The sequence below is a fragment of the Sparus aurata genome, chromosome 2 (genome assembly GCF_900880675.1).
Source record: "Sparus aurata chromosome 2, fSpaAur1.1, whole genome shotgun sequence".
NCBI classification, from domain to species: Eukaryota; Metazoa; Chordata; class Actinopteri; order Spariformes; family Sparidae; genus Sparus; species Sparus aurata.
Window position 1 is genome coordinate 4313631 of NC_044188.1, and position 11662 is coordinate 4325292.

Consider the following 11662-nt stretch of genomic DNA (forward strand, 5'->3'; position numbering starts at 1 on the left):
CGTCGGTTTGTTATTGTCACGTGACAGCTGACTCAACCGCCAACTGTTGCTGAGTATCTTCTAGTTTCTGCTGGAAATGATGAAATACGAAGACACACACTCTGCTGACGTGTTGTTCAAGATGTTTATAAGCACAACCTCAACTCGTCTGTGAGCGGTGAACCACTGGAAGCGGACTTTAAGCGCGAACGAGGTTAAAACACCCAACTAATATTTAAAGTTAGCATTAGCATTAGCTGAATCCCCACAGAAGGAGGAAGTGGACTGACGGGACTGAACCAACGGTAACTTTTATTTAAGTTATCGTGGATGCTGCTGATAAACGCGTCTTAAACTCTGATGTGAGGCTGTTGACTAGTTACCTTTAAGAGGGGGAATAGAGATAAAACCTTCCTCGAAGTTTAATCACGTCATTTCTGAGTTTAGTGAGTCTTTTTTGAGCATTTAGCATCAGTGTCTGCATGTTATTCTGTGACTCTGTCTGAGCAGCACAGAGACAGACTGGTGAGAAATAGTGTTGAGGGAAACTAACCTGGAGCAACATCTATTGAATGAATGCATTAATATGGGCAAGCACTCAAACATGTTACTCTACATTTAACTTTTTATTAATGCATCAAACCTCCAGGCTGAGCCAACACAGATGAGACTTGATGACCAAAATGTCCCAGATTCACAGAAGTCTTGATATTCAGTGTTTTGGTGAATTAAATCAGATTGGCAGTGTACCTACTGAGTCCGACTACCGAGCAGCCAAACTTCTTTAATTCTGGTAAAGCAGGAAAAGACTGAAAATTGATCTCTCAGTTGTCTCTCCACAGCTCGTTTTCAGTATGAGGAACCGACAGAGGGGATCCCATCTGGGCCTGCTGCTCCTGGCGTCCCAGCTGCTCCAGGTGGGTCTGGACAACATCCCCCCGGTCACCCTGGCTGTCCTGGGACTCAACGCGTACCTCTATCTGTTTCCTGCAGCTCCACTCATGCAGGTAATGCACTAACATGGCACTAAAAGTCAGAGTTGCACCATGCAGACACAAAGTGCTTCTCAGAGGCAAAGAAATACATGAAAATTAGGCATTAAGAGAAGTTTAAACTCTGTTTAAAAGACAGTAAAACAAACCAATAAACATGAATATCATCCACTCAATCCTCAGGCATGTGTGAGTGTCCAGCAAGCGTACTGGTTTAAAGACTGGCGCCGTCTTCTGCTGTCCCCGCTGCATCATGCTGATGACTGGCACCTCTACTTCAACATGGTGTCCTTCCTCTGGAAAGGTATGAGGCTGGAGAGGCGGCTGGGCGGAGCCTGGTTCGTCTACCTGCTGTCGGTCTTCTCTCTGCTCACCGGATTGGTCTACCTGGCGCTGGAGGCGGTGTTAACTGAGCTCACCCAGGACCAGTCCTACAGCATGGCCTGTGCTGTCGGCTTCTCAGGTAAAGACTCGTCAGCAGGCTCACAGAAGCTGAACAGTACAGTTGGTCAAGTGATTTTACTTTTCATTTAATTCTCTAGAGTACATGTGTATTGATAAATCTGTAGGTTAAGGGACGTCCTTGTTGTGGTCTTGGATCTTGTCTAACTTTTTCTAGGAATTGTGAGCATCTGTAAAGACTCTCAACTGTCGACTAACTACGAAAGCACAACATCCAAAATATGTGGAAACTGGTTAACAAGCTGAAGAACTAACTTTAAATCTTATTCTGACTTTGTTTACGTGAAACATATTTTCTTTTATGTTAGTTTTAATGACTTTGTTTTTGTTCTGCGTTCTCTAAGCACCCTCTCTGTATTCTGTCACCACTGATCCATCCCTGTGTTTATCGAGATTTTGTGGTTTTTATTGCTGTAGGAGTCCTGTTCGCTCTGAAGGTGCTCAATAATCACTACCACCCTGGAGGTGTGACCTATGTGATGGGTTTACCTGTTTCTAATCGCTATGCTAGCTGGGCGGAGCTGGTCCTGATCCATATGACATCACCAGGGTGAGTAGCCAACCGAAATCTGTATAACAAATGAACCAGGATTCACCAGTAAGGCACACTGTAGAGACACTCGTGTGAACAGTGCTGACACATGTAGCAGAGTAACAAATATTATGCATTATATTAAATATGTCCACATTGGCTTTTCTCTCCGTCCTCAGCCATCATGAGAGCTCATAATGCCACCAAATTGCTACCAGTTAATCTGAGGGTAGCAGACAGCGAGCTAGGGCTTCATCTCCCAGTGACAATAAAAATACAATTATCGAACAGCCCTGCACAGTAATAAGTGATATGTTCTGAAGTGCATATGTAGGTACAGTCATTGCACAGAGTTAAGTTTGAGGGAAGCAGCAGGCAGCGGCAGCGGTACTTTCTGAGGAAGCTGAACTCGTTTAGGTTCAGTCCAGACATCATGTTAGTATTCCACAGCTGCTTCACAGAGAGTGTTATTGCTTTTTTTCAATTATACAGCATCTGTTTCCACTCAGTAACTATCCAGAATCTGAGGAACTGCATAATGTTTTATGTATAATGTACTTCCAGCTTCCCACCACTGACTGATGTGACATGATTGACAATTAGTGAAGTCCTGTTGATGCGTGCTGTGTGGTGCAGTGGATGAAAGTGTCCACCAGATGTCAGTGTTTCATTAGTTAAGAGTTAATCGGTTGCCCGCTTCTTCTTCAGGACCTCTTTCATTGGTCACCTGGCAGGTATCCTGGTGGGTCTGCTCTACACTGCTGGACCACTGAAGGCCATCATGAAGAAATGTGCAGGTCTGAAATTCTGTGCGTGTGTGCTGTGTCTTAAACCATAGACCCATTTATCCTGTTCATAGCACCATGGGATTAAAGACGTCTATGTACTGGCCTCATTGGAGCTCTTATTATCAGTAACAATACAGGTTTGTTAAGTAACACAAGGTCAATAATAGCACGAATGAGTCACTGGAGATGGCCTGTAGTCCATGTGCAGACCTCTGTGTGTGCCTCAGTATTTATCAGCATGTAAACCTAAATGCACACTCCATTTGTACTGAAGTCTGTTTGTCTGCATTTTCACCAGAGTTTGTGACGGCAAACGGATATAACTCCCGGCCCGGTGCGTTCTACAGCTCTACAGGCTCCTCAGGTAACAGCAGTCAAGGAAAGTTATAAAGAATACGAAGAATTTGATATGTTTTCTTTGGTATTTTCAATCAGAGGAATGTAGAATACTCCAGCCATAATGTTTTAACATGTTTCTCAAATTTGAATAGTTATACCATAAGTGTGTGTGTGTGTGTCTGCAGGCTACAGTGGCACTCATGGAGGATACTCAGGAAACCACCAATATGCACCAGATTACACAACAGCACCTACAGCATCTTATACAGGCGGACTGACGGAGGAAGAGCAGATAGAGGCGGCCATTAGAAACAGTCTGAATGACAGAGGTAAGGGAGGAGATGGAGAGTACTGATGATGGAGAAAACCACTGACAGCTGAAAGTCACTCTAGATAAGAATCATCTGAATCACAGGGAAGACTGTAAATCTAATAATATTTTGTTTTCTAGGACAAAGCAACGAGAGAAGAGCTCCGCCTCCTTATGGTTTCAACCTCTCTGAGGAGGCGACGGCTGAGGAGCTCAGGCAGAGGAGACTGAGGAGGTTTGACAGCTGAACTGCCAGCCAGCGGAGACGAAGGACAATCCGCGATGAGACAGAAGAGGAATTCCCTCCTGAGGCCTCGTCCATACTCTGCTTCCACAGACTGACGGAGAGCACCCTGAATGCAAAGGTCTGACCACACAGTCTGACACAGTAAACGGCTCTTTTACTGTGTGGTGCCTTTCTGTTAAAGTGCCTCTGAGTGTTACCAAAGAGTTAATGTAAGCTATGGAAAGCTACTTTAATGCTTCCAATCAAAAAAGAGGAAAGTTAATGAGTATTTGTCTTATTTCTCAGCCAATTTTCTGTTGTTACACCACTTAAAGTTTTGAAAAGGGCACCGGAGGTCAAAATAGATGCCATAAAGTTGTTTGAGCCCAATTATAAGCTCCCTAACCCATCCAAATCACTAGATCTAAATCTAAATGTTATATTTAGATTTGTCAAACATGGACTAATAAACAAGTAGACTTCAGATGCAAGATGTGAAACCTTTATTCTATCAGTAAAAACAGAAGAAAAGGTCACCCGTTTCTTTCCATCTAGGCCATGTCAGACCAAGTCCAGCTCAAAGATTGTGATGCTTAGACTTCAGAACTGGATTATTTTGTGTCAGTCAAGGATAATTCAGTATAAAACAGTCTTAATCCCAGATCGGGAGTAGCACCTGTTTGATTAGATCTCACACTTCCTTTGTCACTTACAAAATAAAAGTCAGGTCAGTCGTCGACGCCTGACGCTTGTGAGTTTCGTGCACATCACATGAGCTTCGCTGGAATTTTTAGACTTTTTCCATGTCTGAATATTTTGGCATGTGATCAATATAAGCGCTGCACAGCATGTTGGGAGTTGTGCTTTGAAACGGTGGAATGAATTTGGCTGGATTAGGGGGGCGCACGTGTCGGTGCGACGCTGTCGATAATACTGAAGCGGAGCGAAGGAGATCGATGGATTCTCTCAGAGACAAACAAACAGAACACGTCACTTACTTTGTGTTTTCAAGAGAGCGCTTGAGAGTGAAGCAAACCGTGAACAGCTGTCTCTACGCACCTCTTTTTGCATGTTATGAGCATTATTTACTCAAATGTATTTGAATAAATAATGCTCAGTTTTTGATGAAGAAGTTATATTTGTTAAGTTTTAGCATCTAGTCCGATGTGCTCCAGTCCCTGTGGATCTTTGATTGATTTCATGACTTTTTCTCTCCCTCTGACCTACCAGAACAGAACCTTCTCTGTGTTCCGGGTCCTCCTGGTTTAGGAATTAAGCACTGAGAATAAGTTCAGCGTTTTTTTTTATCTAAACTTTTATCATATGTGGTCTGGATACAAAAAAAACCTGTGAAATCAGCCCTTTTTCTGTTCTCACAAATAGAATAAAGGTATTTCACTTTTTGAAAACTGAAAGTGAAAGCTAATGAAATGGATGCTGACCTCGCAACGGGTAAGACTTTAAATCTCAATAGGTTTTTAAAGCTATTACTAAACTTCAAAAGGCAATATTGAGAAAAGCAGTGGGATAGCTGCAGGCAGAAATGAAGCTGGAATTTGAATCTTTAATGGGGATACCAATGAATTCCAGCTTCTTTTTTCTTTTTTTAATGAGATGTTAAATCCGAACCAGCCAGTATTTTCACAGTGGGCTCAGTCAGTACGTACCAGCCATACTCAGAATGATGCTTTTGAACTGTGTCTCTCTCCACGCTGTTCATGCTGTTCTGACTGATTCCCTTTTTTCCTTTCAAATCAGCTTTTATCAGATTACCAAAGCACCACACTGTATAGAGGCAAGTCATACATAACCATTGCAGAGGACCCATCGTTGATGAATGCTGTGCTGCTGTATGTTAAAAGGTTACACATCTGCTGTCATGCATGTCATGTTGGTTCCTGTGATGCTACATCTCTAATAAATGTTCTTATGAGTATAAAAAGTTTTGTTTTTTAATCTGTACCACCGTGACCTCTCTCATTTGTTTGTGGATTACCCAGCTACAAGTTTGGTAATATGGCTGCAAGACCACCAGACATGCAATGACTAGTGTTCCTGTTCTCATAGAGTATTACTTTAGGTAAAACATTATTTTCAGAAAAGCGTGAAGTTATGCAGAATCTCCTTTTTTCTTTATCAAACTCGACATCACACTCTAGACTTTCTAAAAAAGTTGCCACGCGGGAGTGACGCTGACTGTAAGCAAAGTCACAAAAGCAACGTTGAAGAAGTACACTGCTGGCTCTGAAGCCCTGAGGCATGATGGGAAGTAGGACAATCTTAAATTAGAGCCAGTGAGCCATCACCCCACATGGGTCTGAAGCCACGCTGAAGCGGATCCAATCAAACTGTGCATGCCTGTCGCTGACATGGAATCTCAAGCAGGAAGCAGGGGTGAGAAGGTTGTGTGTAAATTACCCAGACACTAGAGGTGGATGTCGAACTGTTTTTGATAACTGATGCGTTTGACAGTTTGCGTAGTTTGATTTTGAAATCCTGCCAAGGGGAGTGTGGGAGCTGAGTGGGAGCGCAGGACCCTCGCAGAACATGAATGTGGGAGGCTGAAGAGTGACGGAGAGGATGACAGGACGGGGACGACACACACGGCGCAGCAGTTGCTCCTGTTGCAGAGTGCGTCTGAAGCATGGGCGCACTTTAAAGACGTTTCTTGACACGTTGGTGGTTTTATGTCTTTCTCGGTGTTCAAACATGTCGGGGAAAGGTTGTATCTCGGGTTCGTCATCTCACGTCTCGTCTCCAAAAAGATCAGACAGCTGTGATACCGTCACTGAGCATCAGAGACAAAACCGTGAGAAACTGTCCTGGTTCACTTATTTGAGGCGGAGTTCAGTTAGGCGTTTAGGATAGCAATGAGGCTCGGCGAGAGTCGCTCTTAAACCAGAAGATTCTAGTTCAAACCACTTCGACAGGCACCAGATGTACTGATTTATCCTTGAGCGAGTCACTGAATCACTGATGTATACTGTGACTGAAGCTGTTGTCTGCTTATTTTGTGCAGTTATCTCTTAAATTGTTTTTTATCATCGAAAAGCCATTTGCCCCAAAACATGTCATTTAGTGTTCAGACTCTATAGATGAAGACGGGGGATCCTGACCTGGTTAGAGCTGCGTGTAACAAATACTTATATCATTAATTAATCCAATGATTTTTTTCATGATTAATCAGTCTCAAAATTGCCACAAAAAAACAGAAGAAATGGTTAAAAACATTTCCCACAGCCCAAAGACTCTTCGTTCATATTATAAATTCTAACGAAGAGTGTCAAATCTTCACATTTAAGAAGCTGGAACCAACAAATGTTTGATGTTTTCGCTTAAATTATGACTGAAACTATTATTGCTATCACTAATCTTCTTTCAGGGTGCCGTTGTGTTACAGAGAGCTGTACGGTGAGTCACAGTCTGTCAGGGTGAAGAGTTGTCACGGTTACTCTGTTTGATTAGAGTCTTTCCAACACGGCGACCTTGAGGCCGACGCTAACCAAACGCACCGTGACAGGGCCGGATTTAAGACGGGTGTATGTAGGTGGGCCGAAACCTTGACTGACCTGAAGTACCCCTCGGCTCTCTGGCTGAGCTTGGCGGAGACATTTCACCCCGCTGCCATGTGCTGCTCCTGACCCTTTGGAGAAAGAAAAGAAAAACAAAACACCCTCCACTCAATTCGACGTGAAGGTCAATTTGTCTTTGCATCTAGCCAAAGCCAGCTGAGATCACAATAAGACCCCCACAGGAGCGATAATTGTACCATCGCATAAATGACACGAGCTTTTGGTAAAAGACGGAGCCGGAGGTTTTGGATTACTCTCCCTCTCTCTCTCTCTCTCTCTCCCCGCAGTGCAGTGATTAACTTCATCTCACTCAAATCCTGCTCAGCAACTCATAAAGTCTCATGGAGAATGGTATTAACTTGTGCAGAGGTATAAGCCCAGGGCTAATTTTTCCAACAGTTTTATCACTGGTGTGCCAGAGTTACATGCTGCCGTTGATGACTAAAGAAACTTGCCACACTATTTATAGGATAATCTCATGAAATCCCTCCCCCCCCCCCCCCCCCATCACTCCCAGCCCACCCTCACCCTCCCACTTATAATTATCCTGCTGACTTTGTTCTCCGCTTTCCCTGTTCTTCCCTGCCCCGTAGTCGAACTTAATGGAACTTCCTGTCTCACTATCAAAGCCCCTGCACACCCACGCGGGTCTCTTCAGTTCTTCCCGCTGATTAGCGCTCTTGTTCTAATCAGCCAGAAAGACCCGGCTCGCTGCAAACGATAACGTTGAAGGAGGTGTAGGTTGTCCCGCCTCAAGAGGCTCAACAGGACTGTGAGCGAGTTGTCACCGGTGGTTAATCCGGGTTCTTCAAAGGAATAACGTCAGGTGCATGTCACCAAAATCAGCAGCAGTCCCGTTACATCAAAAATATTGCCAGATTAATAAATAGAAATTAGAAAAAGGAGGGAAAGACGCTCTGAAATATTATTTAATTACATGTGCAAGAGGATGAAACCATGTGGAAACATTTTTTTTTGTGGCTCGGTGGTAGCGCCAGTGTGTTGTTATTTGAACTTCGCTGGTTCGATTCCCATGGTCTGCATGTCAAAGTGTCCTTGGGTAAGATACTCTACTGAAGAAACTCTAAATTGCTCCTGATGTGCTGGTCGACACCCTGCATGGCGGCCACCACCATCAGTGTGTGTATGAATTACTGTAAGTCACTTTGGATAAAAATTTTGTGTCTGCTAAATTTAAACGTGAGCTTCTTGTTCAAAGGACCGTCGTCAGCACAACTTGCTAATCTAATTGTAACTGTCAGGGTTTATCAGGGCATTGTTTTTTTTTTATTTCTCATTGTATATTTGTCTGATTACTAGTCAAAATGTGGTTTTTTTACACTTAAAGGAGAACTTCGGTCGTTTTTTAACCCATATCCCTGTTGATCGAAGAAAAATAACAAGAACATTTAGCACAATATTTACAGAGTAAATCCGCTTTAGCTGCCGTCCTGATATCTGGTCAATATTGTGCAAAAAAATTCACATTATTTTTCCTCCTGACAGCACTCGGTAACCTCGATCAACAGGGATATGAGTTAAAAAACGGCCGAAGTTCTCCTTTAATGTCAGACCCAACACAGAGAGAGTAACATTTTATTAAACACTTGTTCCATTGGAGGATATTTGACTTATGACAACAAAGGAACACCTTATTTTTTATTTTATTTACGTTTTATTTATTTTTTCAATATCTAGATGGCTCAAAGTCACAAATATGAGCCGTATTTTGCAGGATAACCAGTCATTCATATGTCTGATCAGTTGTTGTATATAAGACACTCATTTCTCCTCCTGTGTGTCCTTTTCATCCAAAACACTGCGTGAACTCACAGATTTGCTCCTCATGACGCTGAGCTGCAGCGTTCACCGTAAACACAGAGTGTCACAAAGCCTCGAATGTTTCTGCTCCTCTTTATTTTACTACTCCTCCTCTTTGTGATTGGTGTAGATTCAGTAATCGTCAGTAGGTGATGTTGAAAACCAAGCTTCATTAATATTCTGTATATGTGATTTAAATAGATATATAACAGTAGTAGATAAACATTCGCTTGCCAGACACGTTTCTCCAAAGCATGCACACATGTGGAGCAATCGGGGATCAGTGTTTTGCTCAAGGACATGCCGACAGGATTCAATATAGTAAATAGGAAAACTCGGGGATGAAGATAAAGATTAAAATACAATAAAATAAAAGTGAGCATGAAGTAAAACGACTACACTCTAAAAATGGATTAATATGCTGTCCACAGATGAACATGCATAATACAGAAGACACATGTTTCAGTTTTCCAGCCCTGTTCATTATTTATCTCTTTTCAACATCCTTCAGTGTTGAGTAACTTCTAAATAAACCTCCCTGGAGGCAATATGCAAAACTCCAAAGCTAAACCGGCACAAACAGAAAGCATCCACAGCGACAGACACACTCAGATTAAATTGATTGCGTCCTCAGAGCACAGCCGCAGAGTTTTTAGTTTCTCTCGGGGGTTGAATGCAGTTCAACTCGCCCGCTTTTACATGAACTGCCCGCCTCTTTTACTAACTCCTCTACAGCAGCTTTGATGGGTTGACAAGGGTACTTGAGACTATCGCATTCAGCCCTTCAACAAATATCAATTCAAATCTACTCTTACACTTCTTTTTTTTTTTTTTTTAACTCGGTTGTCTTCTGTGGAGCTGTCACGCAATCTCTCCCTCTTACATTTCTCCCTCTTTTGTTCTCTCCTGCATCTCGGCGCGTCTCTCTCTCTCTCTACTGCTTTAGGAATTTTCCTCCCTTTGAATTTTGATTCCTCCCCAGTGCCTGCGCTTTCTACCGCCTTTTCTAAAACTCTCTTTTTGCCTTTCTGTCTGTTTCTCTGCCTCCTCGTGTGCGCCTCACTGATGATCTCTCTCTTCTTCCCCCTTGATGTTTCTTTCTGTTTCTTGATTCATCTCACATTCTACCACTGCTTTTTGATCTCACTATACCTATACCTCTTTCTCTCAGTCTCTCTCTCTCTCACACACACACACACACACACTCTCAGACTGTCTCTTTCCTCCTGGGTTGCCTGCAGATCAGAGTTGGCATGGTTCTCAGTAAGCTGCAGAGTTACCGAGCTCCTTGATTCATCCCAGCTAACTGGGTGACCCATTTTTTTTGCACAATCTCGCACATTTTCATGCTCTGAAATGAAGTACTGTAAAGTGTTTTTACCACATCAAGTTCAACAATATATCTATACTGCCACCATTTGATTCTTTTCCCATCAAACATCTATAAATGAAGCCTTTGCATGCTTTCAAAATGGAGTACCCCAGAGGTCCGCTCTTGGTCCACCGCGGATCCACATGAAGGACAAAGTAAATGCACATTAATCCAGCTAAAGGAATACATTTTCCTCCTACCTTGGAAATTATTGCCTTCAAAATGATCCCGCAACACATCTTAAAATCTGAAAATATCAAGAGATCGATCCCACCAGAGCTCTTTTGAGCAGGACGTAAATGTTGAGTGGTGACACACGACTTGTATCGGAGTCGATGATACATAAAGCGTAACATCACCATACAGCACCTGGTGGATTGCACCTTTAATTTTTTGTGATCCGACAATAAACACACGGAAGAAGGCTGTTGTCGGGCTCATGACGTCAGAGCCTCGGGGTGGAGCCCCACAGTGTAGACGAAGGAGACAAATGTGTTGTCGCTGGTGTGGACATTTTTTACAGTTTCAGAAGAAGACAACATGATACAAGCTCGCAGTACATGTTCTGTAAGGGGTCCAATATGAGGGAAAATGTCCTGTGATATGGAATATTACATCATCCAGTCGGCTCACTACATCTTTACTTTCTTACCCTCAGCTCTGCTTAAACTTCAGGTTCTGAGCTTAGTGATATTGGCCATGAGAAGCATCCAATATGGAAAAAAATCCATCTTGTTCCTCTGGAACATTCAGTAGTCAAAACTCTCTGAGTCAAGTCACTTGTTGTGAAAACACAAGATGTCAGAACTGATTTCATGCCTCATCGAACAACAGGACAATCCCTTGAATTTGTGTTGTAATTATTGATAGTCAGTGAAAAAAATCTAACCAAAAACCTTTATGAACGCTTATTTATTTATCAACTTCTCCTCAGTAAACTCATGTCAAACTCATCACTTTTAAACAGTGAAGCACTGAAAGCCAGAGCAGAGAACAACTAGAAATCTTAACCCGACAACATACAATGAACACAGACAAGTCGTTCAAGTCATCGCACCTGAAGTCAAAGTCGCAAGTGTTTAATTTCCAAATCCAAGTTAAGTTGCGAGTCTTCTCCGGTCCAAGTCTCGATGACTCGACTCCACATCTCAGCCACGAGTTAGACGAGTCCTCACTGGTGAAAGAAACATAAAGTTTTATGGAGAGCAGATTGAACACGGGGGTGAAACTGAGCTGCTCATAATCTGATGAGGAATAATAGACTGCTGA

The 11662-nt window shown here is 42.8% G+C and overlaps 1 protein-coding gene across 3 annotated transcripts; it reads left to right on the top strand.

Annotated features, from left to right (window-relative positions):
• LOC115594024 (rhomboid-related protein 4-like) lies at nt 1-5588 on the top strand. 3 transcript variants are annotated; one of them, XR_003986416.1, is made up of 9 exons: nt 2-284; nt 822-986; nt 1155-1434; nt 1851-1983; nt 2674-2762; nt 3052-3117; nt 3278-3421; nt 3544-3767; nt 5387-5588. XR_003986416.1 is itself a non-coding variant. In XM_030437788.1 (8 exons), exons 2-8 carry the CDS (start codon nt 834-836, stop codon nt 3648-3650), a joined length of 972 nt encoding a protein of 323 aa, XP_030293648.1. In that variant the 5' UTR covers nt 1-193; nt 822-833; the 3' UTR covers nt 3651-5570. The 3 variants fall into 3 exon arrangements, 2 of the variants coding, with proteins under 2 accessions (XP_030293648.1, XP_030293644.1); XM_030437788.1 differs by having other exon boundaries at nt 1-193; nt 3544-5570; XM_030437784.1 differs by having other exon boundaries at nt 3544-5570.
• Nucleotides 5589-11662: the final 6074 nt, after the last annotated feature.

Coding starts and splice junctions, on each gene's coding strand:
- LOC115594024 (XM_030437788.1), top strand. CDS start 834: ATGAGGAACCGACAGAGGGGATCCCATCTGGGCCTGCTGCTCCTGGCG. Junction 987..1,154: donor CTGCAGCTCCACTCATGCAG/GTAATGCACTAA, acceptor CTCAATCCTCAG/GCATGTGTGAGTGTCCAGCA. Junction 1,984..2,673: donor ATCCATATGACATCACCAGG/GTGAGTAGCCAA, acceptor CTTCTTCTTCAG/GACCTCTTTCATTGGTCACC.